This window comes from Labeo rohita, chromosome 18 (assembly GCF_022985175.1).
Source record: "Labeo rohita strain BAU-BD-2019 chromosome 18, IGBB_LRoh.1.0, whole genome shotgun sequence".
Lineage (NCBI taxonomy): Eukaryota > Metazoa > Chordata > Actinopteri > Cypriniformes > Cyprinidae > Labeo > Labeo rohita.
Window position 1 is genome coordinate 11,348,308 of NC_066886.1, and position 22,340 is coordinate 11,370,647.

Consider the following 22,340-nt stretch of genomic DNA (forward strand, 5'->3'; position numbering starts at 1 on the left):
AATTGCAAAGTAAAAGAAATTACAGTATTTTACACCTCACAAAGAATAAGTCAATTTTATTATGGTTACTTTTTGAAATAATAATGGATAATTTAATTGGAAGCTTGCAATGCTTGCCCCGCCTCAGAGTCGCCTTGCAAGACGCGAGCATAATGGTCATGCACATCCATCAAGCATGTGTTTACATTGGAAAAACAATAGAAAAGTAGCACATTAGAATAGAAAAACACATGCTGTGTAAATGGCCCCTTATAATATTGTTACTCTTGGAAAAAGTAACTAATTTTGTTAATTTTGTTATGGAAAGTAATGCGTTACTTTTTTGTTACTTTTTAAATGTTTGTTTTTAATATAAAAAGTTCTATTTTTATCAAATGTAAAACACCAAAAGCCTCAGGCTGAAAGGAAATGTGAATTCACACCTGTACAGTAGAACACATAAGAAGAAAGTTCACTTTTCAGCAACAACCAAAAAAATTAAAAAAAAAAAAAAAAAAGAAAGAATGTTATGCTTATTAGTATGGTTGAATTGGATGCAGCAAAGATACTGGTTAATAAAATGGGATTACATACATAAAGGATATTTATATTATTTAACATATTTAATTATTGCAGGAATACTAAATACTGAATTTGAGGAATACTAAAGTAACATCTTATTCCCAATTTCTCTGAACAGGTGAGATTTCATCAATAAATGTGACCCTGGACCACAAAACCAAGTCGTAAGGGTCAATTTGAAATCGAAATTGAGAATTATACATCATATGAAAGCTGAATAAATAAGCTTTCCACTGATGTATGGTTTGTTAAGACAATATTTGCCCGAGATACAGCTATTTGAAAATCTAGAATCTGAAGGTGTACAACAATCAAAATATTGAGAAAATTGCCTTTAAAGTTGTCCAAATTACTTTCTTAGCAATGCATAATAAGTTTTGATATATTTACAGTAGGAAATTTACAAAATGTCTTCATGGAACATGATATTCACTTAATATCCTAATGATTTTTGGCATTTGACCCATACAATGTATTGTTGGCAGTTGATACAAAAATACCTGTGCTACTTATGAGAAATGAGGAAAAAAAGTAACTGGTGTTACTTGTTTGAAAAAGTAACTGTGTAACTTTACTAGTTACTTGAAAAAAGTAATCTGATTACGTAATTTGTGAGAATGGGTCCCTACACGAAATGATTTTTCTTTCTCCACTAGATGAATCTTTGTGGGATCTAATGCTATTGATATGCATTTGAGTGCATTTCCTGGACTCATTCCCCCTTCTCCCCATCATTTCCTCTACTATCCCTATCAATATACATGTCTTAAATAGCCTAAGTAAAATAATATATAGCCTTTATTGGAATCGTATTGGTCATTAGAGCATTAAAATAGCTAAAGAGAATGTATTAGATGTGTTTGTGCTGTTTTAAGTGTGCTGGTGCATGTTGCATCCTGGTGAGCTCAGCAGAGAAAAGGGAGTACGAGAGAGTGGCCCCCGGGGGCCTGAGGGGATGACGTGGGCCCCTCCTAACCGGCCCTGAGGGAGTGCTGCAGGGGTGCTGACTGAGGTCCTGGGTGGCTGCAAAGTGCTGCGTGTGTGAGATACAGCAGGAAGGGGAGTCCCAGGGCTCTCGCTAAACCCTCCGCTCTTCCTCCCTGCCTCTCCTCCTCGACTCCTCCTTCCATCCCTCTCTCCTTCGTTTCTCGTGCCGTAACCCCATTTGCTCGCGCTAATCAGCCTTTTTTTTCCACCTCTGTTCCGGGTGGACTTGGTCGCATTCCGCATCACCTCCTCTTTCTTCCTTTCTCTTTCCTCTTTGTCTTCCTTCTTTTTTTCTTCTTTTTTTCAATCCCTTCCCCCTATCCATACTCTCTCCTGTGTTTGTTTGTGCTGCTGTGCTGGGGCTCAGGGGGCCGCTCGCCATCTCTTATTTAAAAAGATAAAAAACCTTCCTTCCCTTTATTCCCTAGGAGATGATGTCGACAAGGACACTGGCAGGCTTTTCCTGGTATTAAATTCACTTGGTTCCCCCCCCCCCTTTCTCCTCGGTGGAAAATGTGTGCTGAGTTTGGAGCGAGTGCAGCGGGGGGGTTGGAGTTAAGGGGTGGAGAGGTTAAAGGAAAGAGTTAGAGCCCCGCCCCCCCACCCGCGGGCCCCCAAGGACCTGATTGAGGCCCCTTCGGTCTGTCCCGCTGGGGGAACGGGCCGGAGGTACACCCCCCGTTTCCCTCTCTCTCTTTCTCTCTGTCTTTCTCTCTCCACCCCGTGCTCCCTGAGATAGAAAAACAACCCGTCCCTCCCTGGCCCAGAGGGGAAGAAGAGAAGGAAAGGAGAAAAGAGAGAAAATGAGCCAGGTCTGACACTGGAGACTCGGAGAGATGGTGGTGTGGAGGTGGGGGGGGGGATCGGTCGAAGGAAAGGAAGAGGAGGGAGAGCAAGAGTTTATAGAGACAGATGCAGACGCTTGTCATTTTTCGAAAGACAGAGCAGGGAGGGGGGAATTGTTTTTTATAAGTGCCATCAGAGCTGTGAAGTTGAGCATTGTTTTTCCTGCTTCCTGTCAAAGAGCCGAAGCGGTGCTTTTGGATATGTTCTCACACACACACACACACACACACACACACTTTGAAACAATAGCTCTAGAGACTTTGCTTTGTCAACATATAGGACATCGTCTGACGCACATTTGCAGGGATCAAGTACATTATTACTCACACACACGCGCACGCACACAAGCACCCAATTTGTGTGCGTGTCCCCGACTATGATTCATTGTGGAAAAAGGCTGCTCATATCCCCGTGCGCTGGCCGATAGGGGCTGTAATGGTCTTGAATTGAATTATTTTATTCATTTCCTCCCTCAGCTATTGGTGGGCCGGCAGGACCTCTTAGCGCAGCCAATCGGACGGCTCCGTCTGCTCTCCCTCGGTCTCACCCACACTGGGCGAGTCATTGTGACCTCACCCGTAATGTGAGCTTTTTGGTCACCTGTGTATTCCTCAGGCAGAAAGGGAGCTGTTGTGTTCTGGTTTTATTTGGCAGCGGGGCACCGAACCAGGCCTATTTATGACCCTCTTAATAGCCTACGCTGTCAAACTCGGCACACGTTAAACTTTTGTCGAGGCCAGAATGAAAGAGAAGGGGAAAGAAAGGTATGTGGTGCAGTCGGTACAGTGCAGAGAAGAGCTGTTTTTGCAGGATTGGTTGGGCCAGAAATAAAGGCATATATATAATTTTTAGAAACACATTTCATGTGCCTCAGAAAAAAGGAAAATTTTGTTGGATCTTTTTTTGGGACATAATGACACATTTTCATGTTACATGCTCCAAAATGACACTTGAATAAATTTCAAATAAATGCTGTTATTTTAACATTTTTATTCATCAAAATCCTGTAAAAACACTGATTAAAGTCACACTATTAATACTTTGACATGGTGTTTTTTTTTATTTTTTTATTTACATAATAAATATATACATTATTGACATATATGATTTTTCTAAAAGGAAATATTTTTATTTAGAAAGTGTACATAAAATAAGCGACATTAAGACTTTCACATTGTTACACCCACAAAAGAAATCAAATAAATTTCAAATAAATGGTTATTTTGAACTTTCTATTAATTAATGACTATATACATTACGGTCTGAAATTTTTGCCAAGATTTTTTTTTTTTATATTAATATTTTTATTTAGCAGAGTACATTAGATAAATAATAAGTGATGGTAAAGACTAATTTTGTTACAAAAAAAATCAAATCAATTTCAAATAAATGCTGTTATTTTGAACTTTCTGATGATCTAAATTCTTAAAAAAAAAAACTTTTTTAAAAAACGAATATATATTTTACCGTCCAAAACTTTACCAAGATTTTTTTAATAGAAATTAATATTTATATTTAGCAAGGGTGCATTAGATAAATAATAAGTGATGGTTAAGACTTTTATTTTTACAAAAAAAATTCAAATAAATTTCAAATAAATGGTGTTATTTTAAATGTTCTATTCATCATAATCCTGTAAAAACACTTCTGCCGAAGTCAGAGTATTATTATCTTGACATGGTGTTTTTTGTTTAATAAAAGATAAATATATATTTTACCGTACAAACGTTTGCCAAGATTTTTTTTTTTTTTTTTACTAAAATTTGCATTTTTTTTTTTTTTTAGCAAGGGTATGTTAGATAAATAATAAGTGACAGATAAGACTTTCACATTGTTACAAAAAAATCTAAACAATTTCAAAGAAATGCTGTTATTTACCTATATTTCAGTTTTTACTGTATTTTTGATCAAACTATTTATAAACAAACTATTTATAATAATATTTTATAATAGCTTAACTATTTATTAATTTATTTAGTCAACAGTAATGACATTTTTTGCAAAATTTCTCCACTTTTCCTGGAAAATGAAAGTATAAGGTGTTTTTTTTTTTTTTTTTTTATTGTGATAGGATAGTGTAGAGCAGACAGGAAGCAAAGTGGGAAAGAGAGAGGGGACAGGGTTGGGAAAGGTCTACAAGTTGGGATTTGAACTCGGGACGCCAGTAGCGCAATAGCGCTATATGTCGGTGCCGACTACACTGATTTGTTTGATGCTTTCAAGACCGTCACATGTCATTCATACAGATTTGCTGGAACCAGTTGGGTAACATAACCTTAGTGACACATTTAAATCACTACGCAACAGCAGTTATTCATTTTGGCGAATAACTGACAGTTTTGTTTGTTTGGTCCAGCGGAGGCAACCGTTGAGAACCAGAGGATTGGCGAGATCTGTTAGATGATTTTGTGTGTGTATACACACACTCACAGAGTGAAATATCAGTCAGTCTCCTGGCCCCTGCACATGCTCTGTCCCCTCTGGAATCTAACCTGAGCTGGATTCAGCCATGCATTCTCCGTTTGGTGGCTGGGAACGAGGGACGAGCGGAGGGAGGGTGGGAGGAGGACAGGAGCGATGATGACCGTCGGCTACATCGCAGCCCCAAAATGGCCTTCTTTCTCCATGATGCAGTGGGCAGTTTAGAAAAGAGGACACAACCAAGAGATCCATCTCTCTATCCCTCAAGTGCTTTTGTGTGTCTTCCTCTCTCTCCGTTCATGTCTCGCTGTCTGTCTCGCTCTCTCATTTGTGTCCCTCTCTATTTTTCTTCATCTCCTTGCACGAACCTCTGGAGGTCCATAATATATTTTTAATTTCCCCAAGGCAGCGACAGGAAAACAGTTTTAATGTGTGAAGAGGAGGTGTGCGTCTGCATGTGTGTATGCATTAGCATGTCGCCGCGCGTGTATATTTCCACGTCGAAGTGTGTATGCGACGCTCGCGCGTTCTCGTGTCGTTCGCGCCACCATGGGCTAGAACAGGTGATGGGATCGGTGAGCAGCTGTACGGCTGTTTGTGTGTTCTTTGTGATTTAATTCCCATCCTTCCATGACGCGCTCTTTCATCATCTCCAACTCTTTTTTGTTCTCTGTGTCTGGGTGCATGAGCGTTGGGTGCTGGGTCTCTAGAGGAGGGGAGACTGGTACAGTGTGGCTGGCAAGCGGGGGTCCCGAGGGGCCGTGCGGTATTGTGGAAACACAGCTAGCGGAGGCCAGCGGAGCCAGAGAGAGAGGTCTGCTCGCTTTAAATAGGTCCCGTGTTTACCGCGTTAGGCCCTGCGGTCCCCCGAGAGACCACGTGCACGCACTGCACCTGCTCAAGCGCTGGGCCATCAGGGGCCCTTGTCCCAACTCCAAACCGGAAAACGCACAGCGCGGATATAGATGTACCATACATGTGGCCTTATAGCTAGTGGTCAACAAACATGCATTGTTTAAGGGCTCATTGCAATTTATGGCCATTATGGCAATTTATGATCAGTATATGTACATACATTTAGAGAAACAAGACTCAAATCTTGAAATTAGTTTTTCAGTATTTACTCCAAAATGAAAAGATTGGAGGTTGATGCTAATAATGAACTCATATGAGCAAAAATGGGCAGATTAACCAGGTTTATGACACTTATTTTATTTTATTTATGACCAAGGACCACAAAACCAGCCATCATCTGAAAGCTGAAAACTGAATAAATAAGCTTTCCATTGATGTATGGTTTGTTAGGATAGGACAGTATTTGGCGAGATACAACTATTTGAAAATTGTGAACCTTAGGATGCAAAAATCAAAATACTGAGAAAATCACCTTGAAAGTTGTCCAAATTTAAGTTCTTAGCAATGCAATAATGATTTTTGGCATAAAAGAAAAATTGTAAATTTTGACCCATACAATGTTATTAATAAAATTTTATTTTATTAATTTCTTGTATTTTTGTGTGTGTGTGTATTTGTTACAATGCCACTTATGACACTTTAGTTTAGGTGCAAAAAAAAAAAAAAAATACTGAGAAAATCGCCTTTAAAGTTGTCCAAATGAAGTTCTTAGCAATTACTAATCAAAAATTAAGTTTTGATATATTTATGGTAGGAAATGTACAAAATATCTTTGTGGAACATGATCTTTACTTAATATCCTAATGATTTTTGGCATAAAAGAAAAATCGTAATTTTGACCCCAAAAGTGCTACTTAAGACTGTTTTTGTGGTCCAGGATCACATTTTTAATTTAATTTAATTTTATTTTATTTTATTTTATTTTACATGATTTTATTTTGACAAGCTGGCTACAAGCTATTATTCAATTTTAATTTGTAGTGTTAAAATGAATATTTAACTTAAGTAAAAGTAGCAAGTAAAAGAGTAGAGTATATTCACTAACATAGTAGTTGCTTTTGAGTATGTTATTAGAGACTGCTGTGAAGTATTGTGAAAAATCACTGGAAATGCCTCTAAAATTTTCCAATCAACAAAATTTTAGTACTGCAGCAACATTAATCATCACATTATAACTCTTCCGCATGGACTGTATACCTGTAAAGGTTGCAAATCCGTCTTTGTTTGAAGGAGCCGGTGCCGTGGAGTCCACATTAAACCTGGATCGCCTCTCCATTGTGTCTTGACGCGATCCAACATCATTAATGTTTTCTATCCGAGCGCGTGTCTGTGCCAGTTTTCAGGGACAGGATGAGCGATGGATTTCGACAGGTAGGCTGTGTTCATGTGATGAGATCAGACATCCCTAATCGAGCACAGAGCTGCACTACAATTCCTTTGGTCTCTCTGACTAATGCAGCCTTGATCTGGTTTACATTTGGCCACGTCTGGTTCGAGTGTGTGTCTGTGTGTGCGTGTGTATTTGTGGTGTAGTTGAAAGACAGCCTTGTGCTTTAATGTTTTCCTAGGAAAAAAGTCTTGTTGAAGTTGGAGCTGATATTTTTCCAGTACAGCACAGCGCTCGTTCTTTTGTTGGGGTTTAGTTGTATTCTGATGTGTGTGTGTACGTCATCCCGCCTCCTGTTACTTGTACGACGCACACAACTTCTCTTCTGATCTCTGTTTCTGTCTCCTGCTTTCTTCTCTCCATCGGATGACACGCGAGTATGACCTCACATGTGGATTTCCCCTTTTAGTACTTTGAAATATCAAACATACATTTTATTGCACTTAAACGCACACACGGTACAGCGTAACTAAGAGCAGACACAGTGGCGGAAGGAGAAATGGAGTTTTAAAGGTTTGGGTCGTAAAGAGAGTTCCCTAGCCAAGGTCTCAAAACGTTTTAGCCGGGTTGCTGACTTGCTGTCTTGAAGCGAAACCCACAATGCAAAATGGAAAGCTTTTTATTGCATTATTTAAAGATTGCATGAAAATCAAAATCGGACATTTGTGGCTTTTAGTCAGTGTCTTTTAGCATCTATATGCTAGTGCACTCCAAACGTAACTTTTAGTTAATATATGCATTTAAATTTGATGTTGTTTTTGATACTGGTTTTGTTTTGAGGTTGCATAAAAAAGAAAAAGTTTTATGACTCATCATGTGCTTATTCATTTTGTCCATTCAGACGTTCAACACAACAGTCAAAATTGAATGCTTGTGCTCATCAAGCAGATTTATGTCATGTTATATTTAGTATTTATTGCGCACGGTGGGCGATTAGAAAGACAACTTTGTTGTGCCGTTAGATCTGTGGACGCTTAGTGGCACTAAAGTATCTTCTTGATCCTTTGTCGCTTTGTCATTTTGTTGTTCCTCCCGTCGGTGTGGAGGATGCCTTGCGGTGTCCATTAAGGGCAGCATCACACCAATGCTAATTATTTCCCGCTCTCATGATGGAAGCTGCACCACACTTAAAAAAAAAAAAAAAAAAAAAACACATATCAACCTAACGAGGGGTAATTAGCAGGTCCCTGTAAGGCGGGGCTGTGCTCGGCAACATGACTGCTCTGTGGATTCTGCTAATTCACTTCTCCTCATCTAATTACCCCACACAAACATGGCTGTTTGTCTTTCCTGAGAGAGAAAGTGTGTGTGGGGGGGTGTGGGGAGGGTTTGGTATCTTGGCGATTGTAGCACCCCCCAAACACCTCCACGATCACACACATACACACACGACCTGAGGCTCAACCTTATGTAAAACAAACACAACGCTGTTTAATGTAAAGAGTAAGAAAGTAGAACTATAAATGTTATACAATATCATAAGAAAAACAATCATTAATATATAATGATAATAATGAAGTGCTCAAATCAGAACTTCAGTCAGACCGTGTTTTAAGTGCATGTGGTTTAAAAAGTTGGCCAGGCTTTATGAATATTAATATTTTTTTCGTTTGCATTAGAATATGCAATCTACCCTTTTTTTAGAAAGGATGCCGGCCCTTGGGACTGCATTTAATGACTGCAACTCTTGAGCACCATTGAATTACTTGGTAACATATGAATATGAATATGAATATGAATATATCTTCTGTTTAAAAATTGCTGCAGCTATTTTTGAGACGTTTTTTGAAGCCTCTTTTTACGTTTGCGTAAAGGGGTATGTCTTAAGAATTGAAAATGAAACTGCTTTTTATTTTTATTCAGCCAGCTGCAATTTTTCTACCTTTTTTGTATTTTTAAGTTTTTACTTTTAATATATAATACATTTTTTTAAGGTACACTACCAGTCAAAAGTTTTTGAACAGTAGGGTTTTTAATTTTTTTTTTTTTTTTGGTAAAGAAGTCACTTCTGCTCACCAAGCTTGCATTTATTTGATCCAAAGTACAGCAAAAACAGTAATATTTTGAAATATTTTTACTATTTAGAATAACTGTTTTCAATTTGAGTATATTATAAAAGTATATTTAGCATCATTACTCCAGTCACATGATTCTTTAGAAATCATTCTAATATTCTGATTTGCAGCTCAAAAAAAACATTTATTATTGTTATTATTATTAGAAATTTTAAGTAGACATTTTTCAGGTTTCTTTGATGAATAGAAAGTTCAGAAGAACAGCATTTTTCTTAAATAGAAATTGTAACATTATAACTGTCTTTATCATCATATTTGATCAATTTAAAACATCCTTGCTAAATAAAAGTATTCATAAAAGTTCATTTCATCATTTCATTTTAAAATATATTCAAATGGAATATTTAGTAGTAGTAAAATAGTACAAATATTTCAGAATTTTACTGTTTTTGCTGTACTTTGGTCAAATAAATGCAGGCTTGGTGAGCAGAAGAGACTTCTTTAAAAAAAAAAACATCAAAAATTTTACTGTTCAAAACGTTTGACAAGTAGTATACTTTTAAAAAATACATTAAAGTATAAATTAAAGTAAAAACTTTAAAATACAAAAAAGGGGGGAAATGAGAAAAAAAAAAAACATTAAGCATTTTTATGGTTATCGGTATCGGACATTTTCAAAACTGATTTGCCAATTAAAATAACTTAAAACTCAAGTTTTAAATAAAATAAGTTTTTGTCAAAGCCCTCTTAATTTTGACATTAATTTTAATTTTTTACACCAGACATATCGGTTCAAAATATTGGTTATCGGTCTACTTGATCTGTAATAATCGGTATTGGCATCGCCCCTGAAAAACATATATTGCTTGACCCCTAGTGTTGATTGTACAATTAGAATACCCTTGTGTAGTGCGTGTTGTTTATATCTGTTGTGTAGGTTTATGATTGGTACATTCTTTTTCTTCTTGTAAGAGGGTGTGCACCCATTGTAAATTTTATGGGTCTGGTGTCCGATCTCAGCTATTTTTAGCTGTACAAAACTGCTCATTTTGCTGCTTGATATTGCAAATTGGTGTGTCTTACCATGTTATGTTAATGCATTATCTTAGTTATGAACACACTGGTTTGTAGTGCAAACAGTTTTACCGTTTACAGTACGTTGTTTTGCTTCTCGTTATTTTCCTGTAGCGGCTAAAGAACCGGAAGTCTTGCCCATAGGCTTCCATCTGTGTTAAAGAAAAAGGTGGATATGTGTGCAAGTTCTTGGTACTGGGACAGGCTGTCTCTCAGAGATAATAGCCCGCAGAGTGAGGGACAGGGGCTCCAGCTGCCTGTGAGAGAGTGAGGTGGGCTTCGGGCACATCTCCTGCTGGGGACCCCCAAACACTCATTAACACATCGCTCTTGCACATGAAAGAGGACAGCAGCACGAACTTAAAGTATTGATAAAATACTCTCTCACATACATGAACAAAAGTGGGGTGGAAAGTGTTCGCCACCGGGGACGACAAAGTCTCAAGAGTACCCGTGCGTGTGTGTTTGATGAAGCCTTTGTCATCAACATACCAAGGTCATTATTCTCCAAAACTGCAGTAATCACTTCTACTCTGATAAATGGAGCTTTCAATCAAGTTTGCCACACCGTTGTCCACTCAGTAACCCTTAACAAACACATACACACAGAAGCGTGGCATCTCTTTGGCTTGTTTCTCACCTAGCCCTCTCACAGTAGAGGGAGTCTAGGCCCTGTTGTGAGGTACTCCAGTGCCTGTGTCTGTCCTCCACCTCCAGTGTTGCAAAAGGACACTGAAGGGACGAAATCGTCCCCCACACTCATCTGAACCACAACAGCCCACCTGAAGCACAACATTATAAAAATATTAAACACCACATTATGTCGCTAACACATTTCTACTGCATTAACAACGCAGATAGCAGGTCACTTACCACAGGTTTGCTAGCTTGACAGCTATTACAGTAATGAAGCAAAAATAGCCACACAGTTTCTGTCAGAAGTGGCGCGTGCTGAAGATGTATGTATGTTAGTAGAGTACAGAGCATAGCGAGCACTATGAATATATCGGAGAGCATAAAAAGAACCGGTTCGTTCTTTTAAATCATTAGTCTGTTTGGATGGTATTCTCAACGGCCCTGATTTCACCAAGCTTGACCATGCCACAGTCTGTGTTTAAAAACAGCGCGCTGCTTCAGAATGACTCCGCTAAGCCTGTTTGCTTTGACCTTAAGTCACTTCTACAGGTTTCGCCTATGTGGGGGCGTTAAAGGGAGAGTGTAACTGAAGTCTGTCATTGCTTACTCTCATGTTGAAAGCTGTATGGCTTGCTTTAGTGCAATTGGGACCGGAGCTCTCAAACTTCAAAAAGGACGCAAAAACACATAGAAGTACCAAAAGAATGGTCCATAATGACTCATATGCTATATTTCAAGTCTTTTGAAATCATACAATTACATTTTTTGTGAAACTGGTTATAATGTAAGCAACGAGGCATTCATGTTGATTTTTTTTTCATTTCAGTGAATTATTCTCAAAACAAGTCTAAATGATTTGTTTATGAATCAGATTCGGAGAGCCAATCATTCAGACTGAAAGGGAAAAATCAGTCATAAGGGTACATTTTTTTTAAACTGAAAGCTGAATAAATAAGCTTTCCACTGATGTATGGTTTGTTATGATAGGACAATATTTGGCCGAGATGCAACTTTTGGAAAATCTGGAATCTGAGGGTGCAAAAAAATCAAAATACTGAGAAAGTCGCCTTTAAAATGTTAAGTTTTGTTTTAAATTATTTTTTTATATATTTACGGTAGGAAAATTATAAAAGATCTTAATAGAACATGATATTCACTTAATATCCTAATAAATTTTGACCCATACAATGTATTTTTTGGCTATTGCTACAAATATACCCTTGCTACTTAAAGTTGTTTTTGTGGTCCAGGGTCACATTTAATTTAATTTAATTTAATTTAATTTAATTTAATTTAATTTAATTTAATTTAATTTAATTTAATTTAATTTAATTTAATTTATTTTATTTTATTTTATTTTATTTTATTTTATTTTATTTTATTTTATTTTATTTTATATAAAAAAAAATTGTATTTTGTTACAATGACACTTATGACACTTTATTTTAGTTTATGACACTAATTTAATTTGTGACCATGGAACACAAAACTAGCCATAAGAGTCTGGGGAATCTGAGGGTGCCAAAAAATTAATATATTGAGAAAATCACCTTTAAAGTTTTCCAAATGAAGTTCTTAGCAATGCGTATTACTAATCAAAAATTAAATTCTGATATATTTACAGTAGGAAATTTACAAAATATCTTCATGGATCATGATCTTTACTTAATATCCTAATGATTTTTGGCATAAAAGAAAAATTCATTTTTGAAATCATTGTGACCCATACTATGTATTGTTGGCTGTTGCTACAAATATACCCATACTACTTACGAATGGTTTTGTGGTCCAGAGTTGCATATATAACAACCAAAATTTTGGTCTGTTTGGTGCAAAAAAGATATTGTATGGCTTTGGTAGATTTGCCCGAGACGTGTGGAACACGTTAAGGGTACTTTTATGGTTCTTTTGTGCCCTTTTTAAAGTCTTAATTTTATTGTAAATGAATCTAAAAGAGCACAGATTTTCAGTTTGGAAAAAACATTGGTGAGGGTGAGTAAATAACACAGATTTTTTTTGGCTACACTATCCCTTTAAACATTTCAAGCGTCAAATGCGCAAAATAAAAAGTGAGGCGCATTGGGCGAACTCCGATCTCGAAACGTTCACAGACCTCACCTCGACCCGTGCCCCGCCCCAGGTCCATCAGCCTCTCTTCACACCACGCGTCGTGTTTCCGCCTGCGTTTGCGCTCGTGTGTGTGTTTGTCAAGGCCGCGGTCGGAGGTGGAACGACCGCAGCTGAGGTGCGTGATGCGTGTGTATCAATCTTCCACTGCAGAGAGAGAAATGGAGCCCTGTAATGACGGTGGCCCTGCACTCTAATGGAGTGTGTTCTGGAGGGCCCCCTCTAGAGACTCCCCTCCCCTCTTCCCTCCTGAGAGGGCATACGCTTACGGGAAAGGAGGGGGGGGCTGAGAGGCGCAGTAATGAAAGGAAGATGCAAAAGAGAACGAAAAAGAAGGATGGAGGAGTTTAAAAGGCAGGTTAGCGGCGCAGAGCGCTCCGCCGGCCACTTTTATCCTCGTTTCCGTCGCCAGCCCCGCTTACGAGCGGAGAGATGGAGGGATGGCGAGAGGAGAAGGGTAGGGAAAGGTCCCCTCCTGCTCCTCCCTCGTTGCCATGGTAGCAGGTTGTGCTGGCATGTGCCTTGGTTGGCAGTGCCTGTACCTCTGGCATGAGGGTACCTGGGGGAATCAGGGTGTGTGTGCGCGAGTGTGTGTGATTGAGTGAGGAGAGGTAGGGAGTGTTCGAGGGTTACTGCCACCATCCATTTTCCCCGAGATTAGAAGCTCTCATGGATGAAATAGTGTAGTTAATGCACCTTTTGTGTGTTTGCGGGTGTGTGTATGTGTGTAACCGCTGCTCAGGGCTCTATCAGTGTAGTGTCAGTTAGGGGCCGTTCTCCTCCCTGTCCAGACGGTGTTCTCACCACTGGACAGATGGCCATACCCCTCCTACCCCCTAGCCCAGCCCGTACCACCCTCCAAACCACCACGACGCCCCCACCTTCACCCCCACCTCTCTACCCTCTGCTCTGGTGGGGGCGAAATAAACTAGAGCACCTCAACGCTTCCTTATCCAAATGCCCCTCCAGATACCAAAACCCCCACCCCCCCCACACATCTCCACCTGCAGTCCGGACTGGGCCGGGGCCCAAAGCGAGGCCCAGGCTCTCCTCTGGCCGGGCTCCGATCCGCAGGCCCCATTAGCGTGGGCTGCTGCGGCGCGGCGTAATGCAGCGCCAGGCCTGGCCAAATTAGAGCTGATCAGAATGTGTGGAGCACAGGAATGGCCACCTCCTGCTTCTCTCTGATTGCACAAGTCCAGGATGATTAGACAGGATGTTAAGCCCGGGGGAGCCGGTGAGCAGCCCTCCCTCTCTCCGGCCCCCACTTCCTCCCTCCTTTTTCCCGCTCCCTCTGCCCTCGCCTTTCCTCCTTTCCCCTGCTCTTTTTCTCGGCTCCTCTTGTTGTAGACATTGTTTTTTTTCTTGCCTATTTGATTTCTTTTATTCATTAACACGTTTCGTGTTCTTTTCTATTTCAGTGTATTGTAGCCGATCACACTGACATGAGAAATGTAAAACTGGTTGCGTATTGCATCAGAAGTTGCATTACCTAAACACCTTCTATCATTTAACGATTTTGAAAAACACTGAAGGATAGTTCAGGCATTTATGTTGTGTGCTTTTGCGGAATAAAAGTGGAAAAAAAAATGTTTTAAAGCTCCCTCATGGTTATAGGCTGGTAGTGACAAGAGTGAGAATTTAGGGATTGAAACGAGAGATTCCAAGTGTAGTCCATTGGACTAATTTATGGGATATTGATTATAAAGTCAGGTGACCTTTGTTTGTTCACATTTAAAGGGATAGTTCACCCAAAAATGAAAATTCTGTCATTGATAACTCACCCTCATGTCGTTCCAAACCTGTAAGACCTTCGTTTATCTTCGGAACACACATTATGATATTTTTTGATTAAATCCAAAAGCTTTCTAACCCTGCATAGACAGTTACGCAACTGACACGTTCAAGGCCCAGAAAGGTAGTAAGGACATTGTTAAAACAGTCCATGTGACATCAGTGGTTCAACCATAATTTTCAAAATGTATTGTCGTGAATGCGCATTGAAGACTGACACGGAAGAGAAGAAATAGCTGAACAAAGTGGGGCTGCCCCCTCATAGTTGACTAACCGTTAGTGGACGAGAATAGGCTTGGTCGTCCAAAATTTTATTAGTCGCTTAGTCGGAGGAAAAAAGTCACGCAGTCCGTGACAGACAGATCTTTAACGGCTGGTCTATATGGCAATACAGTACATTGGACAGGACATCCAAATGCTCATCATTCATCGACGTCAAATATGGCTAATTAAAAATATCTAAGTAGTACCGACTTTACATTGTCGCTCAATCTAATGTTAATCGAAAAAAGTGCGCACTCACTGCATGACAGATGGAGGTGCCAGTGTGGTCACTTGCTCTTAAAATACAGGTATTAGTGAAACATCTTTCGAATCTGTAAAGACTCTACGTGTATTTGTGTGCACTCACAATAACGACAAAACATTGTGCTTTTGTAAAACAATGAATGCAAATCAGATGCACTTTCTTCCATCTCCATTTATCAATAAATTATTAAGTTAATGAAGCCTCGTTACTGTTTTTTCCTGCCACATTCATAATCATTACTTCTGCCGGTGTGCTGCGGCAATCTTTATCTGCTTGCTTGAGCGCTTATTAGGCTATGTAGGCAATTAAAGGCTCATTATAATTTTTTAAAATGCTTTATTAATAAACATGTGGTTAGTTGAATAATACTTAAAATGAATGACTACTAGTCGACCAGAAGGCAGCCTTCAGAATAAACTAGTTATTTTCGCTTTGTTCACACACAAAAAAGTATTTTCGTACCTTCATAACATTATGGTTGAACCATTGATCTCACATGGACTATTTTAACAATGTCCTTACGACCTTTCTGGGCCTTGAATGTGTAACTTGCGTTACTGTCTATGCAGGGTTAGAAAGCCCTCGGATTTCGTCAAAAATATCTTAAAAGGTCTAACGGGTTTGGAACGACATGAGGGTGAGTAATTAATGACAGAATTTTCATTTTTGATGAACTATCCCTTTAAGTCATGATGAAACTGATCTTTTCTTCTGTGGTATCTATATATCTATATCTGTAAGGCGGGGATTTGGTTCTGTCCATCGGTAGGTTGAATTTGAATTACCTTCATATCGCTTGTGTCATATGCGGAAAACAAAACGTATTAGCATTGACACTTTTGCCGAGCGCGGTCAGAACGATATCTGACCACCTCCATATGTGGTCTAGGTAATCACAATGCAATCACATTGCTTTTAAAGTGCTCAAGTGCTATCCGATTGTGATCCGACCACCAAAAGAGCATGTTAATGGCAGGTGTGACGGGGGCCTTTGTGTCTTAATTTGGATCAATCTTATCAGGTTCTCTTTGCTCTCATTCTGTCTCGCAGTCTCTTACCACCCCACATTTTGTCTCTCTTCCTCTGTCTCTCTCTCTTTCCCTCTCACTCAATCTTGCTCTCTCCTCCCTCTTCCTCCGGTCTCGTGTGTAGTCCTTTCAGCGTAGAGCCTTTAATGTGATAATAAGGTGTGAAAATGGAGCCACAATGGCGGAAGGAGGATTGCAGTGGCAGATTTCTCCACTGGTCCTTACTGTGTGCCACGAGCGACTGGGTGGCTCGCGCTCAAGCGGCTCTCGAAGCCTCGGGCCCCTCTCTTACACTTCAGTCTAGCGGCTCACGGGAGCTTTGATGTAGTTTTGACTGAGACTAGACACACTTAGGATTGGGATTTATACTGAAAAAACGATTTAGGCTGAAAAAACGATCTCTTTTAGGTCATTTTTAACAGCTATTCCAATGATGTGGTACATTTTTCTATCTATCTATCTATCTATCCGTCTAAGTGTGTGCGTTTGAATATGTATATGAATTCTTTTTCGAAAAGTAACTTGAGTTTAGTTAACAAGTTCTAGGCAAGCTACAGTCTCGAAATAGCTTCCCCAACACCGGATACAACCTGCTTGTATTTATTACTTTTTTTATTGATTCAAGTTTTGACAAGTACAGTAAGTTTTGCTGGCCGTGACATTTGCAAAAGCTCTGCATCAGCACATATATGAAGTACAACACATAACAGTCCAGAAATAATTATTAAAGTTTGATTCAGCTGTCAATAGCAATCCCTTAACCTCACATCTCACCCGTTTCTCTCTGCGGTGCGTGTGTGTGTGTGTATATACATAGATGCAGCAGTATCAGAGCGAGACTCTGATAGAAAGGAGAGCCGGGCGACGGGTGAGGACGGAGAACAGAGTGTGACCAGTCATGACGAGAGAGTGGGAGAGGAGGATTTAGATGACGACTCCATCTTCACCTGTGACAACTGCCAACAGGACTTTGAGTGCCTGGCAGATCTGACCGAGCACCGTACCAACCACTGCCCAGCAGGTTTGTGCGTGTGTGTTTGTGTGTGTGTTGTGTTTCTCTACTAAAGTTTTTTTTTTGATATATCCTTCATGACTTTTGTAGATTTTATCTACAATAGAACTTTTTTAGCTACAATGATCATGCAGCGTATCAAAGATACAATAATTTTGCATTACATTTATGGGTGAGACTACCTGTTTATCTGGTTTGGTAAACGGATCATTATTTTGTTTGGCACAGAAATTCTACATGGCTTTAATTTCTTATTTCTGAGCAAATCTTATTGGCAGGAAGCAGAAGTTGGTGTAGTTTTCGCAGTGGTGGGGTTACTCCGAGGCCGTTGGCTGTTCTGGAGTCAGTATGCTCCCTCAGGAGAGTGGTGTTTTAAAGCTAACACGCAGTACACGCACACAATAGCCGTTATTACAATCGCGGTAATTAATGAAACGCTGAAAGCGGCCCTGCAGGGGCATCTGCTTCCTAGCAGATTAATCAAGGGCCTCTCCTTAACGAGCATAAAAACTGAGGAGAAGTGGGGGAGAGGTAGATATAGAGAGAGAGAGCGCATGTCACTTCAGCGGTCGTGTGCAGTATATTTATTGAATCTTTTTCTAGTGTCTTTTCAGTATAAAATTCTCAAAATATGATACTAGTGGATTGTTAATATCCACGGCCCTCGTCGTACCAGAGCACACATGTTTCTGAGGGGACACAATACAGCATGACACAAGCCTCTTCCACAACGTCTTCCTTTATTTTGGCTACTTACCAAGTAATGAAATCACGGCACTGGATTTTAGACGCAATCTCAGTTTCGGAGTCATCAGAGAGCTGCATGTTGCATTGTGGAGGGGAAAAATAAAGAGTGAAATGAAATGACAAAATGCAGTTGTTCCCAGGAGTCTGCGATACTGGAGATTGCAAAATAATCTGGTGCTGTGTCTGGGGGATTTGACTAATCATAAAAACGTCTTTCTCTTTTTATGATCATGATGATTGTTATTATTATTTATATATTATTTTTAGTGTAATTTTAGTATAATTTACAATGAACATTTTTATTAATAGTTTGACTAAGCTTTTATTTTTATATTTTCATTTTTATTTACATTTTTAGTAATTTTGTGCACTTTAAAAAAAAAAAAAAATACTGTTTAGGTTTCGTTTATTTGTATTTCAAGTAGGGCTGGCCAAGGATTAATCGCGTTTAATCGCATGCAACATTTTTGCATTTGCCTAATATATGTGTGTGTACTGTGTGTAATTATTATGTATATATAAATACACACAAATTAATGTGTATATTTAAGAGAAATTTGTTATTTATGTACAAAATATTTATATGTATATAATCTAAATTCTATAAAAATTATAATAAATGCATATACTTGTAAATATTTCTTAAATATATACATGAATGTCCTTGTATTTATATATACATAATAATTACACACAGTACACACACATTAGGCAAACTCAAACTCATGATTAATCATTTGCCAGCTCTAATTTCAAGTTTAGTTTTAATTAAGATTTAGTTTTTTTATTTTATTTCAGTTAATTGCCAATCAATATTTTCATCTGATATTTATATTTTATTTTATTTCAGCTTTATTTCAATTTTAAAAAATTAATAATTTTATTAAATGATATTAAACCCTACATATTTTACTATTTAAAAATTAAATAAATAAATAAAATAGATAATAATAATAATGATAATAATTATTATTATTATAAATAAAACGTTCTATCAAATTGATATAGAATTATATAGAATATTATTACATTTAGAATATCCATTTTAATTATTTGAAATAATAAGAGCAGTAAACAAAAAATCACTTGCAATTCCTTTCAAGTTCTTGACACACTCCTGGGAGCTGGTCTAGTGGGGGAGAGAGTAGCGTGCTGCTGGTGACTTCATCTGATAAGGGACAAACACACGCCATTTTGTGTGTGTGAGAGTGTGTGTGTGTGTGTGTGTGTGAGGGAGGCCATGTTGTGGAGAGCAGTGGATGGTTCCCATGGCCCCAAGGAGAGCCTGGCCAATATCAGCACACCAGCAGAAGGCTCATAAAGCCACTCTATCAATTTACGGTTATTATTATGACCGCATGCCCGTCAGAGCAGGAATATTCTCGAGCACAGCCGTGCCACGCCATGCCACGAAATGAAATTTCTATTCCCTTAACAGTAGACACCGTGGCTATAGAATTACACCTGGAATCCCATCATGTGTTTGTGCGTGCATGTGTGTCCATCTCGTATTTGTGCACCGTCGTCTTGTTTAGCTTTTTCGACAATAATATAACCTCTGATATAGTTGCTGCCCGTCTCCGCCGTCATTGTCTTTCCCTGCCTGTCCCTCCATCCTTCTCTTTTTCGTCTTCTCCCTCCCTTCAGCCATTGATCGCTGCTAATATGAGTTCCACAGGAGACGATATTGGAGACGAGGAACGTCTGCCTTTCCGTCCCTCCAAATGTCTTTGGCTCTGCCTTCCCCCATTACACTCAACTACTAGCATTTCCATCTCCTCCTACTTTGTCTTATATATCACTTTAACTTGTTGTGTTCGCTTTCTCTTTCTGCTTAAGATTTACAGTGGGGCTCAAAAGTCTGATGTCACATTGAAAAGATTCTTCACAATTTCCAAGTATTTTTAAATAAGCAGATTTCTGATGCTGATCATGTGACTCTTTGTACAGACAGTCGGATGTTCCTGCTTCATCAGGTTTTACTCAAACTTGTGGAGTTCATGCAGTTCAAATTCTGCCATTGTTAAAGCAACATTAATCAAGTTTATATAATTATTTTAATTCAACTTTTCACTCACCAGTCAAATGTTTTTGGACAGTAAGATTTTTAAGTCTCTTCTGCTCACCAAGCCTGCATTTATTTGATCTAAAGTACAGCAAAAATAGCAAAATTTTTGAAATATTTTTACTATTTAAAATAACTGTTTTCTATTTTAATAAAAATGTAATTTATTCCTGTGATTTCAAAGCTGAATTTTACACATTACTCCAGTTTATGATCCTTCAGAAATCATTCTAATATTCTGATTTGCTGCACAAAAAATATTTATTATTATTATGCTGAAAACAGCCGAGTAGAATTTTTTTCAGGTTTTTTGATGAATAGCTTTTATCTGAAATAGAAATCTTTTGTAACATTATAAATGTCTTTGTAATCATTTTTGATCAATTTAAAGCATCCTTGCTAGATAAAAGTATTAATTTCTATCATTTCTATACAAAAAAAAAAAAAAAAAAAAAAAGCCTTTGAATGGTATAGTGTGTAATGTTTCAAAAGCTTTTTATTTTGGATAAATGCTGATCTTTGGATCTTTCTATTCATCAAAGAATCCTGAAACAAAATGTAACTGTTTTACTGTTTTAAATATTGATGATGATAATAATAATAATATTAATGTGCTTTGATCACAGAAATAAATTACATTTTAAAATCTATTCAAATAGTAAAAATATTTCACAATATTACTGCTTTTGCTGTATTTTGGATCAAATAAATGCAGGCTTGCTGAGCAGAAGAGACTTCTTTAAAAAGCATGAAAAATCTTACTGTTCAAAAACTTTTGACTGGTAGTGTATGCTCATAACATAATGAGTTAAATTATAAAAGTGAGAAATTACAGTATTTTCCGTAGTGGTCCCAGATATTTGGTGCCCACTTAATATGTTGTTACTGTATTAGCATTTGTATTTCTTTGTTAAATACTTCTAGAAAATACTTTTTTATCATCACTGTTTTTTACACTAAAGTTAAAAAGTTTGTGATAAGATTTTTTTTAAAACCAAGTCTGAATTTGGTCTATAATACAGTAAAAGCAGTACAATTGTGAAATATTATTGCAATTTTAGAAACCCTTTTCTGTTTTAATATACTTTAAAATGTGAAATTTCTGTGCTGGCAATGCTGAATTTTCAGCAGCCATTACTCCGGTCTTCAGTGTCACATGATCTTTCAGAAATGATTTTTATATACTGATTTGCTGACCCCAGCTTTTGAACAGTAGTGTAAACAGCCCTGCGTCCCGATAACATGTCTGTTTACAGGATAGCATTGTAAGCGAGCGTGTTTGTGTGCACTTTGCTGGCAATTGGACGACATTAAATCGTCTTGTGTATGTTTATATTTGTCTGTGTGTGAATATATCGGGTCATGAGTGTGGATTAGTGTTTGTGTGCACAAGTATGTGAATGTGTGTGGGTGAAACATGAGTGTGTGTGTATGTGTGAGAGTGTCGTACTGTGGGCTGATTCTGAGGGGAGGCTCTACTGGAGGAGGAATCTGGAACACTGGCTCCCTGAGGAGCGCTTGGAAAAAACCTCAGATCAAATGGAGAACATTCACTGCGCTGCTCCGCTCCACTGCCCTGCAACCGGCCAAGGTTGGGCCCTGGCTGTTAACAACACTCACCTCACTCTCTCGCTCTCTCTTTCTCTCTTTCTCTCTTTCTCTCTTTCTCCCTCTCGCCCCCTTTCCTCACGTCCCCTGTGGCGTTGTGCAGCTGACCCCTCCCTCTCTAGTCTGGAACAGAAGGCCCTATAGCCTCCTGGGTTTGGCTCAGTCGAAGAAAGAGGCCCAGTTTAGACTCCACAGCACAGCGTGTCGACCAGTAGGCCCGTTCAGGTGTCCTCTCAGCCTCGTTTTGGTTATATCGCAATGTGTTGTATATAGCAGCATTGACCACCTCATGTGGCAGGACAGGGGGTGAGCAGGAGGCACGGATACACACGCGCACACACAGAGGTGACCGCTGCATGGCAGCTGAGCTCTTCTAGCCTGAAATTAAAATTCATTGGATGACATCCTTTGACCCATTTCTCTCTCGATCGGTTCATATTTTGATATGTATAGAACAGAAATGTCGGGATGTGTGTTGCCGAAGGAGAACGGACGAGAAATACTCAAAGACTAGGGAGTAAACCAGAGAACGGTTGAGTGAAGCAGGCAGCCGTGTGGGTAAACGAGAGAGCTGTCAGTCAGCTGGGG

At 38.7% G+C, this 22,340-nt stretch overlaps 1 protein-coding gene across 3 annotated transcripts in view; it reads left to right on the forward strand.

Annotated features, from left to right (window-relative positions):
* znf423 (zinc finger protein 423) overlaps positions 1-22,340 on the forward strand; it is a 195,077-nt gene that overhangs the window by 41,894 nt on the left and 130,843 nt on the right. For all 3 annotated transcript variants that reach the window (XM_051135752.1, XM_051135755.1, XM_051135754.1), the window contains one exon: positions 17,138-17,341. In XM_051135752.1, the coding sequence (XP_050991709.1) occupies positions 17,138-17,341 (204 nt within the window). The remainder of the gene's footprint in view (positions 1-17,137; positions 17,342-22,340) is intronic.